We start from the raw sequence: 25,988 nt of genomic DNA on the forward strand, positions 1-25,988 counted from the left end.
AAAAGCCTAATAATTCCATCTATTTAATTCATAAATGAATTTAAAAAAAAAACTTTAGCTTGTAAATATTATTATTAATTTATTGTGTTTAAATTGCAGTAATAAGATAAAAAAAAAGATATCTTAAAAAAAAAAAATTATTAATTTAGTTTTAAATTTTATAAATTTAATACCCTAGATATATAGATAAACTTAATTTAAGAATTGATTGAAAAATTAAATGTACAAATAATGTGTTTGAATTAAAAAAATATATCATTACGATTTTTTTTTTTAATTTTATGATATGAAGATTATTGAGAAGTTGCATGAAGCGCACAGTGGGGGCGCGCGAGTGATCGCGTGTCGGCTTGGCCGCCGGGCCCTCGGTCGGTCTCTAAGGTCTGTGTCTGTCGCTTCGGCAAGCAAGTCAGTTGAGCGAGTGCGTCGAGTGTGTGCGTAAGTGGATCGGCCGATGCGAAGTGAAGAGAGTCGGCGGTGTCGAAAATTCGGTCGGACAGTGCAGGGACGACGGCCCGCCGCGAGGAGCATCGTCGGCCGCCGGGCCATGAGCCGCCCGGCGCCGCCGCGATGACCCGCCGCTGACCATGGGCCCAAGCGTGGCCGCAGCGCTGCTGATGCTGGCCGCCGGGCTGGCCGCCGCAGAGTCGGCGGCCGCCAACATGCCGGCCGTGTGCACCGAGGAGCCCGGCTGCAAGTGCACGCGCATGGCCAACGGCTTCTGGGTGCAGGTCGCGTGCTCCTGCACACCTGGACAGGTCAGTTGGCCCAAAGGGCACACGACAAAGAGGCCGAATTGAAATAAAACTTTTTTTGAAAATTTGAATTTGTGACTGGAAAGGAGCTTTAAATAAACTCTTGAAAAAAAAAATTTGAAATAATAATAAATCAAAAGCAATATAGGGAAACTCTGATTTGAATTTGAATAAAAATCCGTAGAATGTTCCAAATTATGAAGAAAACATTTATTAAAAAAAAATTATAAATAAATAAATATAAAAAATTCCAAATAATTTTGCAGTAGAATTAATTTGAAAATTAATATTCAAATTAATTTTGCTCATTTTTTCATTTTCATTTTAATTTTCTTTATTGATTTATGAATATAATGATCCGTAACTAAAAATAGAAGACTATTATAAAAAAAAATTAATTTTATTAAAACCAGATTGATAATAATTGAAATAAAATCTTTTCACAATCAGAATTGAATATGAACGCAATTTTAAAGAAAACCAAGAAAGAATTACACACACTTTTTAAAAAAAAAATGCGTTAATATCCTTTCGTAATTTCTTCGAATGACAATTAATCAAGACTCTAAAAGCGCGACTGGTGCAAGTTTTTCAGCAAAAGCACGCGTTCTGAGAAGCAAACTTGTTTGCTTTTTGAGTCAGCCCTTGTTACTTATAGAAAATGATATGGCAGACCGCACGGCCGTGGAAGGGACTTTGATGCTGGAATAATTCATAACCCGAGAAAACTGGTCTCGCCGAATGCAGAAACAATCGAGGAAAATTATTGCTAAAAGTGCGGACAAACCTCCAAGGTCAAAATATAACGGTTTACACAAAATAAAAAGCGAATCGCCGAGGTCAAATCCGTGTTGTGATGGCCTACTTAATTTTAAAGTTTAACCCAAATAGAGGAAGAAAGGAAAAAACGCCTTAGTTAGACTTGCGGACATACAAAAAATAAATTTTCCAACGGAATTAATTTTTCAAACAACAAAAGCCAGAGCAACCCCTCTTGAAACACCTGCCAGACACGCGGGCCACCCCCTCTAATTTTCGTCCACCTCCCTCTCCTCTTTGAAATTATTCGCGGAGAGAACAATAGTGGATTGGCGAAATAAATTTATTTAATAAACAATCGCCATTATAGAGCTCATTTGCATAAAGCAGCGAGTGATTCACTCGGAGAGGAGCAGATGTTGTTTTTGTGTGGTGCGTTTTGCGTTGGAAGCTTGGGATGTATAAATGAAAGTTGAAAAGGGCTTATCAAGTTCGAGAGAAAGACTTGAATCCGATTCTGGCCGAGACACGGAAGAACGAGCAGATGTTTGTTTTTAAGTCTTGATACAAATTATTATTAAATTATAATTTTAAAAAAACTGAAAAGGAATTAGAATTTTATTTTGATTGGGAAAAATAGTTTTTTTTTATTAATTATTGTACAATTGATTTTTTAAATAGATTTTTTTACCATTTATAAAACAAAAATATTGTAGTACTTATTAATAAAAATCCTCATTTTTTTTATTCTCAATAATTTCTGTTTCTTTTTTAATGAAAATTATATTTTTGAAAATAGTGCATCTAATTATAAAGAATGATTTTTTTTTGTTCTTGGGAATGCAATGATAATTGTTTGTGGTGGCTGCTTGTTGCACACTCGCCTCAACTCGAAAGGAAGTGAAAACCAAGAGGGGGCAAAGAGACAAGGGCCAAGTTCAAGTTTCCTTATAAACACACGCAGCAGTGATATGAAATCGACTCCCTGTTGTAAAAACCTCATTCTTTCATGCTCATTATGCAAAGTTCTTTTTCTTTGTGGTCGAAAATAAAATAAAGAAAAAAAACTCTAGTCCGGCGCCTCGCGTGCGAAAATTCTTGCTAATGGTCTTCTCTCTTAGGTTCTCATCACTCATAAAACATAGCGGCGTGACTAATAGTTTTCGAAAAGGACAACAGCCAGCCACTCTCAGACGCGTTCGGCAAATTAGCTGAATATTAACGAACGACGAGCCAATCTTATCTCTTCAAAAAGCATTAAGATGAAGTGAAGCTTCAGTTTCCTTGTGGCGAAAAAGGGAACAGACAAAAAAAGCTTCTAAACCTATAAAAGGCGAGATGTGATAAAAAAATCCGTTGAGGAAACGAGCAGTAGAAAATAAAAAATAAATAGACTAAAAATTTCTCACGACAGGGCTATTTACATTAAAAATTTACAACATTTTAAGTTATTAAATGCAATTTTCCCTTAAAATCAAAAGGATTTTTTTTTAAATTTACATGGAAAAAAGATTCAATAATTAAAAATTTTAATTTAATTCATGAAAATAAAAGTAAAGATGCTAAGTTCACAAGGAATCCAAAAACTTCAGCCATCGTGAGACACACCATTGTTAGGTCACTTCACAAATTTCAGGGCAAAATCCGATTGAATTCCTAAAACATTTTTTTGACCAGTAATTTTGTAGCTGTCATCAGGCTGGAATTGTTGATTAATTTAAATGCATTTTCCCGATTGCAAAAATATAATTTATTTAAAAAAATGTATTCTTGCAGTTGATATAAAATACAATTTCCAATCATTGAAAACAATTAAAAAAGCAATATTCACTTTTGAACGAGTGCTTAATTTTATTAGGGCTGATCAAACAAAGCGATAAAAAACTCGCCAAAGAATTTTCAGCCTCGTTGCGCTAATTACATCCAGTCGTTGAAACGCGACGAGTGCGTTGCTTTTTATGCGTCGTCTGTAATGCACGTGTGTGGATTTGCGAAATCAACAGTGAGCCGCCGCCGCTAGCATGCGAAAATTCGTATGAGCCGCCTTGCTTAGAGCCAGGCATTCGCTTTTTTGCTTCTTTCTTGTCGACGGCGCCGCCTTTCTGGCTCTCGATCGGTCTCCTCGTGCGCCCACCTCGCGTAAATAAATGCCCCGCGAGTGCTCTATGAGGAAAACGCGTCTCTGTAACCGCCGGCCGCTTTAGACTTTTAACCTAAAGTCCTCGCTAATTTTACTCAAAGACGAAAACTTTCGGTGAATCAAAAACGAAAAAGCACTAAAACTGATTAAATAATTCAAATTTAAACTCCTAGCTTTAAATTATAGTAAATATTTATAATTTTACTAAAATAATCGCTTTATTATTGTTCAAAATGCCGAACTAAATTAAATTAATTGCAATTAAAGTATGAAAATTCTAAAATTTTTGCATTTTCAATTGCCACTCTACAAGTGAAATTGGAAATAATTCAAAATTTCTTTTATGATTCAATTTTTTTAAGCTAAATTTTGGTCACTATTTTTATAAAAAAAGGAATTTACCATATTTATTTGATTTGCTTTGCTTTGCAAATCCTTCAAATTTTAATTCTCATATCAACTCAGTTTTTTTTTTTGCAATAATGAAAGATTTTGTTTTATTTATTTTTTCATTTAAAGTGTGTTTAATCTTGTGATCTCGATACACGCCCTGATTCTCTCGGTGTCACATGCAGTTTTAACATCCACGGCTTGTAAATTATGCGTGTCGTGGATTGAAAGCGCGCTCCGTGCTCTTCTTGATAGGCGAGCTGCTCTTATTTAAAAAGCATGAGGGTCACTGATATCATTTAGCAATTTAGGATCGGGGCGACGCTCAATAAGAAAGAGAGAATGAGGGCCTGAACGGCCGCACCAGACAACCAGATGAATGCTGATGTGGTGATATTTGAGCTTTGCTTTGAAGATCGGCACAGCTGGCAAATCCGAAATTAAAATCGAGTAAAGATAAATTGATATAAGAATTAATTTTAAAATGAATTAAAAATATCACATCAAATATGTCTGTACAAAATTCAAACTTTTTAAATTTAAATTGCCGAAAAATATAATAAAAGTCTACAATTCCGCATTTTTTCTAATCTGAATTTTATGGGAATTATTTATTTCGTAACAAAAAAAAATTAATCATTAATTTTCCACTTTATTTGAACAGGAAAAGATTTTTATAAAATTTCCTTTCCCAGGCTTGAATCGGTTCGGTGCATTTTTTTTTATTTCCTCCCATTTCCCCTTTTTGGCAAAAAATTAATTCTCGGTCACGCGTGATGAGTATTTCTTTCTTTCTAGTCAAGAAAATAAATGACCCGAGCAAGGAGGAAGGGAAGTTTTGTGGGCCTAATTCATGCGCCTGCCGATGAGCTATTTCCGCCCCAAGTCAAACAAAGAGCAAAGAATGCGACAACAATGCGCATGGATGCGGGTGTGAAGTTTTGAAGATATTTAATTCCGTGCAGGACGCTAAGGTCCTGCTTGTTTATCTTCGGGGAGGCTATTTTGGAAGGGCAGGAAGAGACGCAGGAAAAGAATAAAGGGAAAAACGCCGGCCAACTTCAAATAATGTAAACGTTGCAAGTTCCGACGTCAAACAAAAGAAGAGATTTTTAAAAGCAGTTCACAGCTGTTAGAGGGTGACTTTTATTTAGAGCTTCTTAGTGATGCATTAAGAAATTAGAAAAAAATTCATAGATATTGAGACCAGCAAAATTAAAAATTCAAAAACTTTTTAACTAGTTATTGGGTAACAAAAAAAAAATAATTAAAAATTTATAATCAGACTTTTCCATATATATATTTTTTTTAAACTTTCTTCTTTGAAATTTTGGTTACAAACAATAATCATTTTAAACTATAGTTAAGTTTTCAACAAATTCGAATAGATTTAGAGTCTACTGTATTTTGGTATTTTATTTATTTAAAAAAAATTATTGCTGATATAAATTTCAAAGTGGAATCAGTATAGAAAGTTAATAGAAATAATTAATTGAAAATTCCTTTAATGAGACTTTAAAATATTATTTCTCTCTGTGAACTACAATTAAAGGTGTTTTTAATCTTCATGCCTTAAAACTTGATGTAAAAGTTTTGAACTGGCCGTGATTGACAAATCGGAAACAATTGGAGGCGATTAGTCAGGCGACAAATTAGACAGCTCCGCGCAGACACAATCGATCTATTTTGGGCACCGCGTTTCTGAATTCTCCGCTCCCAGTCGGCGTTTTTTTCCCTTTCTGCCGCGGCCGAATTCTGGATTTAGAATAATTACACATTGGGAGGTGGTGAAGTGAGCCTCGCAGAGACAACATCGCACAGCAGGTATTTGAATATGGAATCTTAAAAATAGACAGCGCGACACGTACAAAAAATCGGTGAATGAATTTGGCATCGCGACGAGGGTCGAAGAAAGCGAAAGAGCAAGTCTGGCGGCCAGAAAACGTTTTCGAACGGCAGGAAAAGTGAATGAATCACGACCGAGATGAATCAATTTGGCGAAAAAATTCCAGTTTTGATCAAATCATAAAAAAGTTTAATTTAAAAAAAATCTGTTCAGTGCATTTTTAAAAGTTGAGGCGTTTTTGAAACATTTTTTATTTTTAAACAGGAAATGCTGTTTGGGGTCGAGTCAAAACAAAAACCTGCTGGTGTGAAAGTTGAGACATGAAAAAGTGTGCAGAGGCGCCCCCGCTTTTTGTCTGAAATGGATCTCTCTGCTCTTACGGATTTGCGGTCGCGCTGTTTGTTTTTTCAAGAGAGCGAAACAGGAAAATGCTCGTTTCTGTTTTTGACTTATTATCATTAGAGGCAACTCTTGCGTATGTTTTTTAGCACCTCTGGAACTTTTTCGTCTCCAGAGAGCAAATATTTTCACAAGTGCATTCAACGGCTACAGAGAAGCACCTTTCTCGTGGGAATGAAACGATTTGAGGTGCAAATTAACACACTTTCCGCATAACCTGAAAATTCTTTATTTTGAAAGGATGGGCCAAAAATGTGTTTTGAAAAAAAAAATCATGTGCAAAAAATCAACGTTTTGAGGAAAAATAATTTATATACCAAGAATTCAAGCTTTCAATCATAAATTTTAATTCACTTCAAAAGATAATATAAAATGCAATATTTAATTACAAAATTTAAATTCTGGCATCTGAATTCAGTTCCAAAAATTGGTTTCTTATTGCACAGATTTAAAATTAATCCATTTTTTATCAACAAATAATTAAATTAAATTTTTAAAACACTTTTTGGCACCTCCTTCATAGCATTTTCAGGTTCGGTGTTGCAGTTTATAAAATTTATGTAAAATGGGCAATGTTATCAAATTATTAACATTCTAAAAAGTTAAGTAAGCTCATTAGCAGAAGCTTTAGGTGGGTCAAGCAAGCGGAAGTGCAACATTTCAACCGTTTAACAGGCCACGAAATTCCCACGCTTGAAATTCGAAACAAACAAACCTCTTTCATTCGAGCCGAACGCCGGCCGTCTTTCGACTTAATTAATCTTTTAATTAGCTCGACTGCTCTGGGCGCCACTTTTACTTTTGACGTGGACGCACTCGAGGGAGAGCCGGGGGTGCCAACCAACCCCCATTAAGCGCACAACCCGCAGACGCCCTCCAGACGAGAAAAATGCATTCGAATAAAACGTGCTCACTCGAGGGGGAAGGAAAAGGGAAGAGAAAAATATAATTCTGGCTGGAGCTTGTCGACTTGCATACAGATGGATATGGGTTCCAGATAAAAGTAAGGAATAAGACGACGACAAGTGCATGTGATGGTAAAATTCGTATGTTTCTGTTAGGGGAGAACGCGAGCGTAGGAGACTAATTTACCAATAAATACCAAGGGCCCTGTAAAAGCAAAGTGTTGTTGAACGGGAATTTTTCTTGAGGAAAAAAGAAGAGGGGAAAGAAAATGTTTCAAGAAAAATACAATAAAAAAGTAAAGTGAAAATTCTGTATATATTAATTAATCTGGATCAAAAATTGAAGGACTAAAAATTAGGAAATAAAATTATTGAAAAATCTAGATTAAATTAATACAGATTTTCAGAATTTGTAACTTTTGATTTATAATTTATGTGGAATTAATTAGAAATTTAACTTCCAAACTTAAAACTGTTGGAAAAAACGTTACCATCACGAGCGAGAATATTTTTTCAAACCGTCTTGATCTGGACACATGAAACGCCAGCATTTTAATACAAAAACATTTCCACTAACGGGCCATTTGCATTGCAGCTAAACTGATTTTTAAACATTCAAATAAATTTCGTCTCAAAAGGAGTTAACAGCAGCGATTCCCCCTTTTAATCTAAATGTAAGATCAAAACAAGTTTTACACCCAGCATCATCATTTCTCTCAGATCCTTTTGGATGGTTTTACGGCCGCTATAAAGACCCTCATGTTAATCTCCCACCTTATAGCTTCCAGTCCAGAGCAGATCTGACTCTCATATAATAACGATTGTACGTATAGAAAACGGTAAATTCACTAGAGGGGAATCCGTCCGCCCGACACCCCCATAGGTAAAAGGGAGGGTCCTTTTTTTCCACAGCTGAATTATTTGTACCCTCGGCGGCACGAAAAGAAACCCACCCTCGGCCTTGGTCAACATTATTTTCGTAAAAGAACCTTAAGAGGAGGAAAATGAGGCAAATGAGCTGCTCTTTTCTTGTCAGGTTTTTCTTTATTTCATTCTCGCAGTGAGAAACGAGTTTGGCTCCAAGGTTAGCGGCTGCTGCCACCGCTCGCGCATAATAATATGATTCTCTTATTCTAACACACACAAAGAGCAACTTCCTTTTCGGTCGGTGGAAGCGCAATTACGCGAAAAAATGAAGCAGATCGCTGCCATATTGGGTATGGCAAGGCGCAACCGAAGCTTCCCGGAATTCGCGCTGGAAGATTCGTTAAATTGCGTTTAATTGGGAAGAAAGCAATAAAAGTAGTGAAGGTTCTGCTTTGACGTGCGTGGAAGACCTCTAAAATTAAAGATCCTGTATTCAGCTCGGAAGATGAAAATATTAAAAAGTATCTTTTTTTTATAATTTTAAAATTGAAGGAAAAATAATTATCCTTTAATTAATCTATTCAAGGCATTGCTACTTTTCCTTTAATTTTAAAATTAGAAATTCCAAAAAGTTTAAAAAAGTGTATGTTACGAAATGTTTTTAATTTATTTAATTTAAATTTGTAAGAATTTATTTCAAAAAATTAAAATAATTTAAAATGAATCCTTTTGCAGGCCACGCTTTTCCTTCCCTAAAATTGATTTCATGCATAATTTACCTGTTTAGAATTAAAAAAAATTGCTTTTATGATATTTTCCTTTTCTTATAAAGTGAAGTAATGTCACTTAAAATTTCATTCTGAGAAAGACTTAACCGAGTCAATATTATCAAAATAAAACCTGCTGCATGTCTTATCTCAAGTTAATCGTTCTGATCGCCAGTTCGTCAGCTCGAGCTGTAAATAAACAAACTCTCTGTCGGATGTATAAAAATAAATGAGTCTCGCGAGAGGTGTAGGGCAAAAGTCGAGATCTAAATCTCCCAAGAGGCGATCAATCGGCGCCCCACAGATTTAGAGAAATAATGTCAGCGAATTCAAAATTTATCTCGCCATTAGACGGGCAGTATTTTATATACCCACTCTTGATTCGCCAGGATTTACAATAAAAACAAACCGGCTATTTTTGTACGTAAACTTAATCTCTGGGGTGTTTTCACAGTCAAACAAACTTTGGACGGAAGTACTTTGAATCTCTCCTTTTTATTAAAATTTAAAAGGTGGGATTCTTCTGAGATTTTGTTTCCTCCCGGGACGCTTTGAAGCGGCCGCCTCCGGTTGAAAAATTAATGAGTTGGCTAATGAAGCCGCACAGACAGGGGTGAAAAGGCACGTCGCGCGGTATGTGTTCAGTAAGTCAATTCGTGAGGGCGTCACTCAAATCTAATCAACGTTGAGTTACAGACAGAGACTCAATTATAACACCAAAGGCAAATAGAATACTATTTAAATTTAAAAAAAAGATAAAATTTAATTAAATGAATAATTTAGAGATGAATTTTCTATTGCTCAATTTCTTTATTTCTCTTGATTATATAAAAAATATAAGCAAAATAAACAAGAAATTAAAAAAAAAAAATAATAATAACTAATCACTTATTATTGAGCAAAAAAATATAAAATTCAAGATAAAGAAAATAATTTCACTATAATTATTGAAATTTAAATAAGATACGGAATTTTTTAACATTTTTTTTTTAATTGCACGTCCCAGACTTGTTATGAAAATCTGGCCTTGTCTGCTGGGAAATTTTGCCTATGTGTTTTTTATCATTCGACGGCGAGACTATTATTTCAGGCCGGGTTGCAATTCAACTCCGAATGTGTGCGACGGCAAAGAAAAGCACTCTCGGGGAGTGTTTGTGTTGGCGTGCGGTCGCGAGTGATGGGTGGCAAATTGCTGCCTCTCTGCTCATAGCTGATAGCGCGGCCTATGGACGCCCTCGCTTATTAGATTAACGCCGCGGCGGCTAATTTGGACCGTGTTTTTCTTTAATTAAGAGACAATGGGCCTCGATAGCATCTCGGCCTTTGAAGTTTTGAAGCGGACAACTGGCACCTGCTGCTTATTCGGCAATCAGCACGTTTGATTTATGATTTGGTAACCTCGTCGCGATTTATTATTTCGGGGCGTCACATCTGAGGTTGCCGAATGTCAAGCGACGAAACTAATAGTCAAGACCATTTGTTTAAGATTTTTTATTAATTACACTTCGGTTGAAATTCTTCATTGAACAGTTTATAAAGGAAGAATATTGAAAATATAAAATAAGAGAATTTTAGATAATTCAAGATTTACTTTATTTTGCTGAAAAGATCTATTTTATAAAACAATTTAAAGAAGTATTCAAATAAAATTTAAAAAGTAAGATATTCCAATTAAAGAATTTTTGCATTGAAATGTTGAAACTTATATCTTGTTTAAAATAAATTAAAAATACTACTCATATTTTAAATTGAATTTAAAAAAGTATAATATTTTATCAAAATTCAAATAGTTTTTTTTATTTATTGAAGTTAAGATTTTGCTAATATATTATTTAATTGTGTCTATAATTATTTAATATTCAGATATCAATCCCCTCATTCATTCTTTGTCCACAACAAAATCATTGAAACTCTTTGCACGCTAAATTTGCACACAACAATCTGCACACATTTAGCCCGTTTCTCTCATTCTGAATCGCTTTCTGGCAGATTCGCCTTTTGGCCGGCGAATGGAATTCGGGAGGGCCTGCAAAAAATCGCGCGCACCCCGTGTATATAATATCAAAAATGGGAGGTGGAAAAAGTTAGACTCGCGGGCGGTTATTTGCTCGCGGCGGCCGGGTGTAAAATAAAGCTGCCGGCCGGTTGGCTCTGTGTCTGACCCCGCGACTCGCAAAAAACGACGACGTTTCGTTCGGTCGGTCCTCTCTTTCAAGCCCACCAGGTATTACTAGACGATCCACTCGCGTGCGCGGCCGTCTGAAGTCGATCTATAATTAGAGAAAGTAGTGACGCAAAGTATGCGCACTCGCACTTTTCACGCAGGGCCGTCCGATTGGGCCCAGCCGACCGGTAATTGGCGCCGGCCGATTGCGCCCCTAAGTGCAAAAGTAAGACTAGAAAAGTCATAGGGTCACGCCAAAATTTGATAAAAGTTGGAAAAAAATTAATTCATTTCAGAAAATAAATTAAAAATTATAATTTCTTTGAAACTGAATTACAGTAGTTTTTTAATAATGAGATTTTTCTGTAAAAAGCTTCCTAAATCGGCAAAATTAAAAAAATTAAATATTTTGAATGCCTTTTCACTACTAAATTTGGGTTAAAAAAGGAATTTATAGAAGATTTACAATTAAATAAATAGTTTAAATACATCTTCAATCATCAAATAGAATATAAGTTAATAAAATTGGTTCAAGTTTATGTCCATCAATTGATTCCAATCGGCAATCATCCTATAGAGTCATCGTTTAAAGACGCAATTACAGAGCGATAATTCATATTTTGTGGGTACCCGTCCTAGGGCGAGGAGAGATTGCGTCATGCTCGCAGACACAAACTACCACTGTCAAGGCCGACACTCTTTCACCACTCTTGCACCTAAGCATCTCGTGAATAATTTTTTTTCTCTATTTTCACTTGCGCCACCGAGCCAATTTGCAAGTAGTGTTGGGGCACCCGGTGGTCATGGTATGCGTTGTAAATAGTGGAGTACGTACGTATGCCATGTGGTAATTTGGCACTAACGAATGAGCCCCCCAAGCAAGTAAAAAGAAGCGAGCAACATTGTAGGCAGCGAGAGCAAGGTGGCCGGCCTAATGGCTCGATCGCTTTTTTTCTGGCACTTGTCGCGAGTACGGGCCTATCACGCCGGACACGTGCGTCGGCCACTGCTAATTTTCAATCGAAGAAACTTAAGAATGTTCAGACGTGCCACGGGTACTTGACACTTCAAAGAGCGCAAAAAGTTACAAAAAAGTAAAAATAAAATAACAACGAGGCTACAATTAGAAATAAATTCATTCAAGAGGCTTTCTTACTTTCCTTTCCATGTTACAAATTCATATAAACTAAATTTTTTAAATAAAATTAATAAATAATTTTTGCTCTTTGCTTTCAGGATTTACTTGAAATCAAGCCAGAGCAACTTCCCTTGGAACTGCTGACTTTGGAAATCAGCCGGTGCAAAGAGGTGCGGCTTCTCCAGGGTGCCTTGTCCTTACAAAGGGCCCTGAGAAAAATCCACGCCCGTGACGTTGGCAGCCTGACCCTGAAAAAGAACTCCTTCCTTAACGCCACTGCCACAAACACCCTGCTTCTCGTGAGTTTTACTTAAAAATTGATTTTCATAAACAAAAATAAGGGAATATTTTCCAGGTTGAAAATTGCTCCACTGTTGTTATTGAAAGTGGTGCTTACAAGAACACCCTGACGCCGCAGTCCATGTACCTGGAGAAGGCCAATCACGTTGTCATCCAACCTTCGGCGTTTTCGTGGATTCAGGATTTCCAGTTCAAAAAGGTGGCTCGGCTGGAGTTGCACAAAAATGCCTTTTCACAGTCTGGAGCTGCCATCGGTCACCATGGGCCAGCAACAAAGGTTTTTTTTTTCAAAAAATTATTTTTAAATTTTTAACTTTTTTCTTTGGCAGGTTACAATTGAGGATTCGTTGATTCCCGAGATTCCCGGACTGGCGTTTCCTTTGAGTGCAGCCGAGTTGCGCATCCACCGCAGCGGAGTCAGTGCCATTCGTAGGGACGCATTCAGCGGCCTTCTAGTCCTCAACCTCTCCATTGAACACTGCAACCTGCACACTGTCGAGAGTGGCGCGTTCAGTCCCAGGACGCTCGTGCACAGGTTGAACTTTAACAACCTGACAATCGACACTGTTCATTCCAATGCCGTCCAGTCAGCCATCGCCAACTTCACGCTCCAGAATACAAAGTACATAATTTCTTAATTGAAAGCTCAATTTAGAAATATTAAAATATATATTAAATGAATTTAAAACTTATTAATTAATTCAACTAATTAATTTAAAAGCAGATTTATAAATATTTTATAATTTTTAATATAACTAATGATTTTTTTTTCAAATTTGTTTCAGGATTGGTGAAATTCGAGAGGGTGGTGTCAACGTCACCGCAGCTACCGTTACCCTGGTTAGCAACACGTTCTACAGGCTTCACTCCCGAGGCCTGGCCTTCTCCCAATGGGACCGCCTGGAAGTTGTTAACAACACCTTCAGGAACATGGGCTTCAGCGGCGTGTGGGCTCCATCCGAGCGAAACGATGGCACCGTTGTCTTCATAGACAACACCATTGGGCAAATGTCACCTGAGCGTGGTGTTCTGTACTTTGGAATCTCACCACGGAGCAACTCCCTGGACGTTCAGGTGCAAGACAACCGCTTCCAAAGGGACTGCGTCTGCAGCGACTGGTTGAGGGAGGAGGTTTCCCCTCGCAGGGGTGAGCCTCTACCTTCAGACTACGCTCACAGATCGACCGATTTCTGGGTGGAGGCCTTTAAGAACTCGTCATACTGTGTGGTGAGGGATGTCTTGTCTCGCTGCTTTGGTAGCAACACCACCAGCAGCTTTATGCGTACTTCCAGTTATTCGGACAGAGTCTGCAGCGCTCGCACAGCCATACAGTGCCAGAACGGCGAAGTAGTTGATATCCCTGATCCAACAACCTCCAAGGACATCACTGTGTTTCAACTAGCTTGGCCCCTTCTAGGTGTAGCCATGCTCGGTGTTTTAATCATCGTCATAATCAACGCGATGGTCAGATGTTATAGGCAGTACCCAGGAGACAGACTTTCCGCCTCCAAAATATTCCCTTGTCTGAGGAGACGAGAAGTGGTGGATGTAGAGACGCCCACTCTGCCCATAGGGACGGTAGTTAGTAATTCCATCGACTTGCTACCGGGCCCTAGGAAACAGAAAAGAAAGAAGAGGCACAAGCGGCGAAATGTGGGTGTCACCGCGAGTGAGGACAATACTCTGATTATGGATGAAGTGACTCCTGGAAGTGAATCTGGAACCGTTCGAACGACCGCCTCAACACTGGACTCTGAAATTGAGGTTGCTGACCACGGAACTCAGACGGTTGGCACCGGAACTTTGGTGGATGACATTTTGTCTGACCTCAAGGAGAAGTTGAAGGATCCCAAAGCCTATGGCGAGACGAGGGAGATGATCGAGAATATCTATAACCAAATCACCACAGAGTCAAACCTGAGACCAGCCATTGCTGAGAACACCTACGCCGAAATCCAGCCTTCCACCTCTTCAAGCCAGAGTCCGGTGGTGTGCGAGTACGTTGACCCCAGGGACAGACGGAACAACATCTACACAGAACCGCAAACACGCCTCGGAAGAATTTACAACTTCGTCATGGGTCACTCGCAGAACAATGAAGTCCTTGAAGCGCGCCCGGCGGCTTTGACCGAGTACATGAGTCCTTCAGATGCAAGGATCAACGTTTACACAGAGGTGCAGCAACCGTCTCGAATTCAGAATCGGCCGCTGCCACGCACGCCGGAGGAGGACCTGAGCGATAGTTCCGAAGGGGAGACAGGTGAATCGGACGACGACGAGTCGAGCTAACGCCGGAAGGCGGAAAAAGTTCTGTGATAGGCGAACGTGGAAAGTGCACTAGTGATGTAAATACGGAAATTCTCGGTGTTTTGATACATAATCTTTGTGATGTCCCTGATTGACTAACTTTTATATAACTGGCCGCCTTCGATAGACGCTTTTTTATACACAGTGCTTCGTACGGTGACGGATTTTGAGATGTAAAAATCTTTTAATTACGAGACAAGACTGTTGCAACGAGGATGTTATTTAGCGTCAAGTGCTTCTCTCTTTATTGGATTCTAATCAATTTGCTCATTTTGTACATTTAAACGTCCGCAATTATATGAAAAAGTAATCACACTGCTACATCTAGATGTTTCAATTTTTTATCGTCAGAGATGAAAAAAAAATAAGTCGGTTACAGATATCAAGTCAAGGACAGAAAGGCGTGCACCGCAGCGAGAGGACTGATGATCCTCGGCCGATTTTTTTTTCACGCCGAAGTGCCACATGGGCTGATGACGACATGCGTTTCCCGCCGCCTTAATTGTTTATTTCGATCTGCAGCCGAGCAAAAAGCAGCTGTTTCGAAATAAAATCAACCGCCCGTCGCTGTGATGATGATTAATTGGAATAGAAACCGCAGGGGCAAGAGCTTCCATATTTTCTGCTATTTCTGAATTGCGGCGAAGAGACCTACAGGAAGATATTCGCGACTAGACTAATTCTAGTTTTGATTAGTTTCAGCTGGAGATCTTACATTTAAAATATCAAAACTTCCTTAATTGGAAAATAAAAGATAAAATTATTAATTATAAGTAAAAAATTTAAATTGCAATAAATTTCTTTTGTAGAATCACCCAGTTTATTCATTATTTTCAATTATTTTATTGACTGAATCAAAAAAATTAATTTTTTATTTAAATTATTCTTCACTGAAAAAATAAAATTTTGATTTTTCTTATAATATTGCAATGAAATTTTGATTTGTAGCCAAGAATAATTCAATTTTGAAGAATAAGCCGGAACGAAATTAAGAATCATCAAGAATTCGCGTCTTTCTTTCCCGTCTGGTGTCTGTAGTGGAAAAAAATAATAATAATAAGCAAGTGCCAGCGCCGCCGAGGGATTTTTTTTCGTTCACCGCCCAGCAAGCATCCGCGGCATTTCCTTTCGCTGAAGTCTGCGGCTAAATTGCCCATTTGGTTGGCCGCGTTTTCAAAACTAGAGAGCTCGCGCGGGTGTTTGAGTACATCGCAGTGTACACACCACGTCAAAGGATTGAAAAAAGACAGAGCAGCCCTGCTATGTCTGTCGCGCTTTGAGAGGCAGCAAGGACAGGTGGTGTCGCACTGCTGTGTTTATCACTTGCGCGCTTAAATTTAGAAAGATCATTTCGTCTCGCAAATGAAAGAAAGAAAGACAAAGCAAGGTGGGTGAGGGACTGGGCCGGCGATTTTGCGGCTGTGCGACCACACGCGAATCCCTAATCATTCCTCCCGACGACACTACTTTCTTAGACGCTTCCTAGAAATAGAACCGGCCGGCGATAAATTTACGCGCGGATCTTCACACCGTCGACCGGCTGTCGATAAATCAGCGATTTTGAGAGTGAGAGAGAAAAAGAAGAACGGCGGGAGGGAAGGTGATTGATAACGGACCATATCATTCCTAATTGACAGGTGGGGGAAAAAGTGACAAGAATAATGGGGAGGTTTGTGTGATGCATATAATTTCACGGTTCTTATGATTTTCTCGCTAATAAATGAATTTGGAAATTAGTTCCGAAAAATATAAATAGAGTTATTGTTAAATTAATTTTATTCCATTCTATGTAGAAATGTGACCTTTTGAAACTAATTGCAAAAATTCCAAAATTGCATTCAAAATTGTCTGAAGGCAACATCAAAGCTCACCTGGAGAACTAACGGAGAAAGAAAAGCAGCTCTTTAATACATTTTTTTTTAATTCTGAGCAGATTTCATGTCAATTTTGAATCCAGGGATTGGTTTAACATTTAATTTTCAACCCCAATGACCAAAATTTTATTGTTAAAAATTCAAAAATATTTAATAACACATTAAAAATACGGTTTTTAAATTGAAAAGTAAATAAAAATGAAAATTAATAAATTAATTTATATATTTTAAAAACTAGAAAACATATTATATAAACTTTTAAAATAAGTTTTAATTTTATTTTCATTTTCAATCTCTATTTTGTTGAATTTTTTATTAATTATTCGACTGTTTGATTTGAAAGTTTTGAGCCGTTTCCGCACCGTCCTAGGTGAGTTTGATTCCGGTGTACAAATACGAACGAGAATAGCGCGACAGACTGGGGGATGTCCGTTGCACTTGGGGTGCCAAACGGATGTCACCATCACCGGCAATCGAGGTCGCTGCACTCGAGATTCATTCTCTCGAGACTTCCGCTCTCTAACTCGTTATTATGTATGTATTTGAATGCCCTCAACGGCGGCGGACGCCTAATAATGGCACTTACCACACAATCACACCGGTATACATGTAACTTTCGATTTCCTCCTCTCAATACACACGCTCTGGTGGGTCTCTTTTAGATTTTGAAAAAAATCCTAATCGTCGGGCCACATGAAGTGAGTTTGAATTTTACGCCCAATAAAAACCTAATTTAGTGGCGGCCGAATCTACAATTAAAAGCATTTCGCCGCCGATAGAATTCTCGACTTGGTCACCCGCCAAACGGCAATTTCGTGCGAATCGACCGCTAAATTACCCTTAAGAAATCTGCAGCCACTCAGTTTTTTGTTCCAAAATTTCTGGCGTTTTTTCGCTAACCTGGAAATACTCTTCAATTTTTTTGCCGGTGCAATTTGGCAAAGGCGCCAAGTGTCGTCTCCGAGCAGCTCCATAAAGACCCTTTTTTCCTGTCAAATTTTTTCTGCTCTTCGGCCCAGGCTGGGCGTTAAAAATACAGGTGAACCGGCAGCCGGCGTTTTCATGAATGGGACTTTGCCATTCACAATTCCGGGTCTCGAGGGTTTAACTACGCATTGCTTGCGCCACAGACAGACAGATGATTTCCTGCACCTCTCTCTGATTTATTCGATTTCGGGAGCTCATAGGTTATAATTAGAAGTGTCTGGTGATCATAATGGGTCTTTGAAATTCCTTTCCGTTCAATAACACGTGCGACGACACCCTCATTACCGGTTTTGAAATCATCTCCAAAAATATCTTTAAAATTGAACAGCAGAGGACAAATCAATTTTGAACAAAGCTGAGGAGCATTTTTTTATTAAAACAAAACTTATATTAATTTTTTTTTTATTTAAATAGCTGCTGAAGTTGATGATTCAAATTATTGAAATGATAATTTGTTTAATGCATTTCCAAACTAATTTTTTTAATTTATCTTATATATATTAATTTTAAGCGCATTTTACTTTTTGCTGTTAAAAAACTATTGACATTATTTTCAAAGAATTCAATTTTGAATCTCAAAACCTGCAGTTAAATTTAAATCCGAGAAACCCTAAATTTTCAATAGAATCAAAAAATTATGCTTGCTATTGCAGGAGATTGATTTTAAATTTAATTCATTGACTGGATAAATAATATCTCGAGAGTATGCAAACCCGCACTGCATTTAAGATGTGCAAGTTGCCTATATTCCAGTTCAGAGTGCGTATCACTTTTTGTTAGTTTATAATTCAGAAAATAAGAATTTTACGACCTTGTTTAATGTTTTTCTCCTCAAATAAACCACTCGAAAGTCATATTGCATGATGTTTAAAGTTTCGACTCTGGAGTTTTCTCTTTTTCTCAAAACCGCCACCAGAGTGGCTCCCGAAACCCAGAGATGATTCTCCTCTGTAGACGAAGCAACAATATTGCAACGATAGAGGGCAGCAAATTCTCAACTACGCGAGATTTTTAATTATTAAAGGCTATGAAGTTTCTAAAGTTGCTGCTGAAACCTTAAAAGTTCCAAGTGGCTAAAATTTAGAGTATCGGGTTCGCCAAAGAAAAAGAAGTGGTGGTTGAGCCGATTTAAAATTCAAAACTGCCGATTAACTTGTATGGACTCTTATTACGCGTTAATAAGTTCTGCGGGTAAAACCTCATCCTATAATATAGGATCTCTGACAACTTTGGCGGCCTCAACCGTAGGAGTTTTAAGAAATAAACATATTAAGCATTAAGTTTTCTGAGCTAATTTCACCCCTTCAAAATTAAAAAAATATATATATTTCAAATGTTTCAAATAAACTTATAAAATCTTTTTTACTTTGAAAATTAATTGATTTTCGTTCCAGTAATGCTGTATTAATGATAATTTATTTTATAAAGAAACAAAAGTCTAGCTAATTCCCAGATTTCAGATCTTGTTTTTAAAAGCCGGGTTTTTTTTTTTGTTAAAAGTATCAAGAAAGACGGAATTTTCTTTTAAAACTTTCATGACCAATAAAAGTGATATTTTTATATTATATATTAATATTAAAATTATAAATTTATTTTCTGGAAAAAAAATACGTAACATGAGAATTAATTGTAAAATAAAATAATTTCTTATTCATGAATTAATCCATTTTGAGAGAAAACTGACCCAGTCTTCGTCACTGCGGTTGCGAATTCTAGAGAAAAGTAAACCCGTAACCGATTTCGAACACCGATGGAAAACAGGTCCACTCGGCAAAACCGCAGCTGAGCTTCTGCGTGCTCCTGCGCTGGGAGCGTGATTTTCAATTAAAAGCGCATTAAAGCAGGCGATAAGCGCACGAGTGGAGGGGGGCGGACGAAGAAGGTGCTCGCTCGCATTCTGCACTTGTTGGTGCTCGTCGGAGGGAAAAAGAGATGACGAGCGCTCAGTCGTTGGTTCGGCTGACCCGAGTGTTGCAGCGTTATCAGCAGGCCGATGACGCGGCCTTATCGCCCGTCGGCATCACTCCTCGTCAGACGCGAAAATGAGAGCCATCGAGGTGGTGATGGTGCTCGTCGCCGTGACTTCGGCGCGCGCGATTTTGCACTCGGCCGGTTCGGGCTTCAACAGGGAAACCACCCTGTGCGAGGACACCAACGAAATGTGCGGATGTGACCCTGCCAGAGAAACCATGCGTTGCTCATGTCCAAATAAGGTATTTTCGTATAAGGGAGAAACTTTCCGAAAATTAAATTTATATAAATATTTTTTATTTCATTTTATCCCATTCAAATTAAAAAATGCTGTGAAATTTTGAAATAAAAATTTTAAATTTCTGATTGTATTTTTAGAATTATATATTTTTATTTATGAATTTTTTTTTAAATTTTTACCTTTGAAAATTTTAGCAATTCATGAATTCAGAAACTTCAATGATAATTTTTTTTTAAATTTTAATAAAATCAAAGTTTTGCATTCATTAACATTTTTCTAAGATTAATTTTCGTTCGAACGTTTTCAATTTTTGTTTTCTGATTGAATCACGCTTGGCAAACATGAAACTTCCCTCTAGTTCAAATTCATGTGGCACCGATGTCTATGCTTCCAAGTTAAGTGAAATGCAAACAAAGCAAGTTAGTCCATGGCAAGCATGAAGCATGTGGCTCCCAAACCTCGTCTTTCTTTCCTATAAATAAGCAAACATTGCCAGATCAAACAAACGTCGCCAACTCCAGTAAGTCGACAGGAATTCCTCCAACCGCGTGGAGGAAAAATAAATCCACGTGTGTTTTGCAAGAACGGGGCATAGTTCGTTGAAACTACTTCCACGCTGATAAGAAAAAAAGTATAGAGTGACTCATTTCTCGGACGTGATTGAACGCACATTGCTATTGTAGAACTAATGGATAGACAAATAAACAATCTTTTTGCTTTATGCAGAGATACTTTGAAACGTCCAAACAGATGTAGCAAATTTTATCATAAGATCTTTTGGCATGATGTCTTTGAAAGAAAAAAAAAATTGAGCTTAGCTTCTTGGAAGTGAGATTGACGGCATTGTTAATTGTTGTTCCATTCTTCTTTCAAGCCTGAATGAATTTGACGTATAATTCATTTCTAAATGAAATAATAATATGAAATAATAATATTTGGATTTTAAAGAGTAAACAAAATATTCAACTAAAAAATTTGAATTCAAATATTTTACATATGATAAAGAATTATGTGACAAGTAATTATTAAATTACATTATTCAAGATCCTGGTTGATTTTTTTTTTTGTAATTATTAAAATATTTAGATTTTTTTTTTAATTTAAATTCCCACGCTTTATAGCAATAAACTCGTAAAATTTTTGTTAAAAACATAGACTTATCTATCCTTTAAAATTTTTATCAGTTTGGAATTTTAATTTTCCAAATATTTTCACGTTCTTTAATGAAAAGGAATTGTCAATTGTCAAGTAGCATATCACGAAATTGACCCCATCCTTATTCCTCCCACAGAAGCCCACTTGCGCTCGGCACAATCAAGTGTCCTGCTGTCGTCTCTCTTCTGTCACTTTGCTAGTCAACAAAACGCGCGTAATTCCCTTAACAAGCTGCATTTATGCGAACGTCAATTCTCGTGACCCCTGCGTGCTCCACCAATTTATTTTCGCCGACGTGTTCCAACCCCAATTTAGCCATTCAGCGTTTTATCGCGCGTGCTGTTTTAACAAAGGTGTGGCCGAGACGCGAGCGATAATTTCACGATAAACATGGCGTGAGAGAAGAAGCAAAAGAACTCTTTATGCGTCTGCAAAGACTCGAAATAGATCTCCGGGAAGAAGTACTTGACGTACTCGAGCAGAATGTTTGTCGAAGCGAAGGCAGGGAAATTTCAAAATTCGTTCTAATTAAATTTCTGGATAAATAAGCGGTGGAAATTTCCATAAATCCTCACTTCTGCGTCAAAAGAAAAACAAACTTTTAACTCCTTCCTCTTACAATTAGATTTCCACATTTGGCCTGGATTTTGGATCTAGGATGCGGTCGCCTACTTTCTGATTAGATAAAGGGGTAGTCATTTCTCGCTGCGTGAGCCAGCAATGATTTTTTTATGAAATTGTAAGCCTAAATGAATGCATAATCTCAATGGCATTAGAAACCCGATGCTTCATTTCCTTTGCACTCTGCATGTGACGTCTGCTTGTAATTACAAACGGCGCGAAGTGTGAAATTGGCTGCCGAAAAAGGTGTTAATTAGACGCGAAAAACTTTGCCCTTCAAAATAGAGTCTTGTTTGGATAGATCATGGCAAAAAAAAATGGGAAAAGTTAAAAAATAAATTTAATTTAAAAATATAATTGATTGAAATTTAATCTAGTGATTAATTTCTATTTTCTATAAGACCAATTTTTTTAAATGTTATTTTCGTGAAGTCTTATTGTCAGGCCCATTTTTTACTCTTGAATTTCTAGATAAATTCTCGAAACATTTTCTGTGAATTAAAAAAATTAAGTTGTTTTGTGCACATAACAATTTATTATTCATTTCTTCATTCCCTTTTTTATTGTCTATTCTCTCCAAGTATATTTCTGCCCTCGTGAGTCACAATCGCAATTTTTTAGTTGATCTTTTCCAAGCCAACCCGTAAATCGTGACTCGACAATTAGATGAATTGCAGATATGCGTCTGCTGTGGTCAGTTCGTTCTTACATCATCTCAGTTTATATAAAAATGATGCCGGCAGCCTTTGAACTGGCAAAACAAAATCCGAATTGATCCGCCGGGCACTTGACTCTGCACAAACTCCAGTTGTGGAAGAAAGACTGAGCTTGAGAGAAGGCATCAGTAAAACCAAAAACGGTCTCTCCGTGTGTTTGTAAACTGTTTATAGTTTTCAGACGCCGCGTGCGTTTGCATTGAGTGCCAATTACGTCACTCTCTCGTAAATATACGGCTTGCTTGGAAACAGAGAAATTGACTGGAGTTGAGAATCGTTAACATTTTTCAGCTACCGCGATGAGTAAGAAAGGTGCGAAAAATGAGGAAAGACGCACTGTTAGATTTAATTGACGGAAATCACTAAAATAATACTTCAATAGTCATAAATTTTTATAAATGGGGAAACCCCTGAATGGAATTTTAGATTATATTTACCAGCTTTAAACGAGTTCTTTATTTGAATTTTGAATCATTTTAATCCAAAAGTCATCATTTTTTTTTTTTAATTTTGTTTAGGTATTTATTATATTTTTTATTTTAATTTTCTAGAGATGCTTAGAACAATCTTTTTGAAATTTGCTTTCCATGAGAATATTCCCAACTATATTTTTTTTATTCAAACTATGCCCAATAAAAAAATGAACATGTTTGCCAAATCAAATTTATATAAGTCCCAATCAAGTTTATAATTATTTAATTTTCATTTATTTAAATCATATAGATTTTTATTCCCATAAAACTTATAATAAAATTATTTAAAGATAATTTTTTTATAGAAGATTTGCAATTAAATTTCTAATTTTGTTTCAAATTTTAAGTAATAAAAATAAAATGTAATTTCCAGGGTGAAAAGCTCCACCTGCGTAACGCAACGATTCCCGTCACCCTTCGCAATCTGATCGTCAACCACTGCAGTCATGTCCTGGTGTCCAGCGACGCCCTCAACTCGCTCAGCTACCTGGCCAGGGTGGAAATCTCAAACGTCGACGTTCTCCAGTTGGAGGAACGCGCACTCTTCTGGGAGCCGCATCGACTCGTCTATGGCCGTGAGGAGCGCACCTGGGTGCACGAAAACTTCCCTGACGAAAACAGGGATGTTCAGTTCTACCTGAGCAACGTCTCGAACGCCCAATTTCCGCGGTTCTCCTTCGGAGGACACGTGGAGGAGATCGTGATGGACAACGTGAGAGTGTCGAGGTTCGAGTCGTACGCCGTCGCCAACACCTACAACGTCATCAGGACCCTCAAGTTGGAACGGTGCTCCATTGACTACATTGCTTTTCAGGTAAATTTTGATTGCAAATCAAGTTAAATTGTGTATCAAACGGAAATATTTGCCCAAATTTACATAAATAAAATACAATAAAAAAATTAACAAAAAATTCTAAAAATTGAGAGAAGAAAAAACTTGAATTTTCTTTAAAAAGGTTTGGTTAATTAAGTTTTTAAAGATTGTTGTATTATCAGTAAAGATGATCTTTGGAAAAAACCACAAACTCTCTTAAACTCTCTTTTTACCAAATTTAATGTAGCAATTTGGGCAGACTTCTGCAGAGCTTCAAATGCAATTTTTTTTATCTTTTTATGCTTTTGGGTTCAAATTTCGAAAATTTCCAATGCAATTTTTAATTTTAAATTTTCTTGGAATTTTGTATTATTTCAAACTATCAAAATAGTAGCTGGAAGTTACCTTTCATAATTTTTATTATTTTAGGCTTTTCGGAAAGTTCTGATTGAAGAGCTAATCATCAGCAAGAACAGAATCGTCAAAATGGAAAGCAGCGCCTTCAAAGAGGTGTTGGTTAAGAACAGTTTCCGCTTCGAGCACAACTACGTCGACATGATGGCGAGCTCTGCCCTGGGGTTGATAGGCCCCGTCAAAATCGACGTCAAAGGAAACAGAATCCAAGTTTGTCACGGCGACGCCTTCAGAATCTTCAGCCGAGGCACTGTCCTGATTTCGGACAACACGTTCTACAGCATCAGGGCCGGCGCCCTGAGGGGATTCAAACCCTACGAGCCGCAGTTCTACCCGACGCCCAAACCCTCTCATCAGGACGATCAGGTCGGCGACTACCCGCAACTGCTTCCTGAACCTTGGGAGGATAAGGAGAGGCCGCACGAAATGATGCTCAACAACAACACGCTGATGGAGTTTGAAAATGGTGCCTTGAGTGTAAACAGAGGGTACAGGGTGGCCTACGACAGGGTGCAACTCAACAAGGAGTGCGACTGTGACGGAATTTCCTTGTTGGCCGCAGATTTGGTCGGACTGCAAACTGGGATCAACGGATTTTCTGTTCTTTCAGCACAGGTACTATAAAAAATTAAAAATGATGGTTCAAAATTCACCGAAAATTAATTCAAAGAAAATTCCTGATGTAAAATACTTTATAATTTTTCAAAAATTAATTTTTTTAAATTTATAGAATATAATCAATATAATTTTATTTCTTCCAGAATACGTCGTCCCTCCACAGGGCCCTGTGGTGCAAGCAGTCCCGAAGCAACCAACCCACCTCCCTTTCCGCCTACGAGAGTCAACACTGCCAAGGAGGCGTCCTTTCCTCAGGGTGGTCTATCCTGATCATCGTGGCCGCCTCCATTCTCTTTGTGATGCTGCTCGTCGGTCTGGCCGTCATTCTCTGGTGCAGTTACCGCCGCAACAAACTCCAAATAGTCAAGCCCGAGAAGAAGGTCTACCAGCAAACCGAGTTCAAGGTGGTGTACGAGCCGGTGACTGAACTGCAACTGCAGAACCTGCCCACCCCCAAGACAGTGCAGGTGCCCCCTGAGATGCGGCCTTTGAGGCCTGTGACGGAGGAAGAGCCGCTCGAGGAGGTGCAGGAGACAAGAACCGAAGTCATACCGTATGCAACCGTGCAAATTGTGAACGGAAGCAAAGAGACTGTGTATGAAAATTGTGCTGCCGAAGGACAGCCACAAGTGATTTACGAAGAAATTCAACCTGCAGAGCGACGAGTGACTTTCGCTTCCAGAACTGAAACTGCCGCTCCGAGAGAGTTCCTCGAATCGGATATAATTTAGAAATAACTTTTATATATATTATCATGAAAACGGTTATGCTTCCTTAGATTTATTATTTCCAAAAGTATTTGTACTTAAATACGTTTAGTTTAAATCAATCTGAAATAAGTTGATTTTTAAACTTTAAACTTTTAGCAACTTTTCTCAGTATTATCATGTGTGCCATTTCAAGAAATAATTGCATGAATAAAATGCACGTCCGAAGACTGGATTACGATTTCAAAGTATCATGTGTTTGCGCTTGCAGTTTCTTGCAACCCGACACCGATTTGAAACCGCTACTTCAATAGCAAGTGGCGTCTGAGCAGAAAATAAGCCAACTTTGCGCGAGTTCGCATTTAAATTCATTGATAATTCGCCGGCTGTGCATCGAATGTTTTCACTTGAATAAATAAATCACGATTATGCAAAACGCGACCATCTTTCAATACATGCAAATCGCTTAAAATAAATATTGCTCTGTACTCACCTAAACGGGAGGACGCCTTGCAGAGCCTGGTTGATTGTGGGGGGACTAGCAAGGGCGAAACCCTTTCCCAACAGGGTGCTGTTTTGTTGAAAGACTTGCTGGGCCACTTCTTCGACGGCCTCTATGTCTTCGTCAACCTCCTCAACTTTAAAATAAAAAAGTATTAA

General features: G+C 37.8%; 3 protein-coding genes across 3 annotated transcripts in view; 2 read left to right on the forward strand and 1 right to left on the reverse strand.

The window, feature by feature from the left end:
- Positions 1 to 25,988, reverse strand: part of LOC132193039 (E3 ubiquitin-protein ligase MYCBP2) — a 47,020-nt gene that overhangs the window by 12,212 nt on the left and 8,820 nt on the right. Inside the window, 1 exon segment of the mRNA XM_059613396.1 lies at positions 25,822 to 25,966. Within this exon segment, the coding sequence (XP_059469379.1) occupies positions 25,822 to 25,966 (145 nt within the window).
- LOC132193040 (uncharacterized) lies at positions 400 to 15,058 on the forward strand. Its single transcript, XM_059613397.1, has 5 exons — positions 400 to 758; positions 12,229 to 12,429; positions 12,486 to 12,707; positions 12,760 to 13,052; positions 13,216 to 15,058. The coding sequence occupies exons 1-5, from the start codon at positions 588 to 590 to the stop codon at positions 14,717 to 14,719; spliced, it is 2,391 nt and encodes a 796-aa protein (XP_059469380.1). The 5' UTR covers positions 400 to 587; the 3' UTR covers positions 14,720 to 15,058.
- On the forward strand, positions 19,515 to 25,981 carry LOC132193041 (uncharacterized). Its single transcript, XM_059613398.1, has 4 exons — positions 19,515 to 19,811; positions 23,149 to 23,589; positions 24,019 to 24,618; positions 24,765 to 25,981. Exons 1-4 carry the CDS (start codon positions 19,641 to 19,643, stop codon positions 25,350 to 25,352), a joined length of 1,800 nt encoding a protein of 599 aa, XP_059469381.1. The 5' UTR covers positions 19,515 to 19,640; the 3' UTR covers positions 25,353 to 25,981.

The sequence above is a fragment of the Neocloeon triangulifer genome, unplaced genomic scaffold, assembly GCF_031216515.1.
Source record: "Neocloeon triangulifer isolate White Clay Creek 2 clone unplaced genomic scaffold, ASM3121651v1 ptg000003l, whole genome shotgun sequence".
NCBI lineage: Eukaryota > Metazoa > Arthropoda > Insecta > Ephemeroptera > Baetidae > Neocloeon > Neocloeon triangulifer.

What these genes read in the sequence shown, in the direction of transcription:
- LOC132193040 (XM_059613397.1), top strand. Translation starts at nt 588, where the DNA reads ATGGGCCCAAGCGTGGCCGCAGCGCTGCTGATGCTGGCCGCCGGGCTG. An exon ending in GCTCCTGCACACCTGGACAG is followed by an intron (nt 759 to 12,228) that starts GTCAGTTGGCCC and finishes CTTTGCTTTCAG; the next exon opens with GATTTACTTGAAATCAAGCC. An exon ending in CCACAAACACCCTGCTTCTC is followed by an intron (nt 12,430 to 12,485) that starts GTGAGTTTTACT and finishes AATATTTTCCAG; the next exon opens with GTTGAAAATTGCTCCACTGT.
- LOC132193041 (XM_059613398.1), top strand. Translation starts at nt 19,641, where the DNA reads ATGAGAGCCATCGAGGTGGTGATGGTGCTCGTCGCCGTGACTTCGGCG. An exon ending in GTTGCTCATGTCCAAATAAG is followed by an intron (nt 19,812 to 23,148) that starts GTATTTTCGTAT and finishes TGTAATTTCCAG; the next exon opens with GGTGAAAAGCTCCACCTGCG. An exon ending in TTTCTGTTCTTTCAGCACAG is followed by an intron (nt 24,619 to 24,764) that starts GTACTATAAAAA and finishes TATTTCTTCCAG; the next exon opens with AATACGTCGTCCCTCCACAG.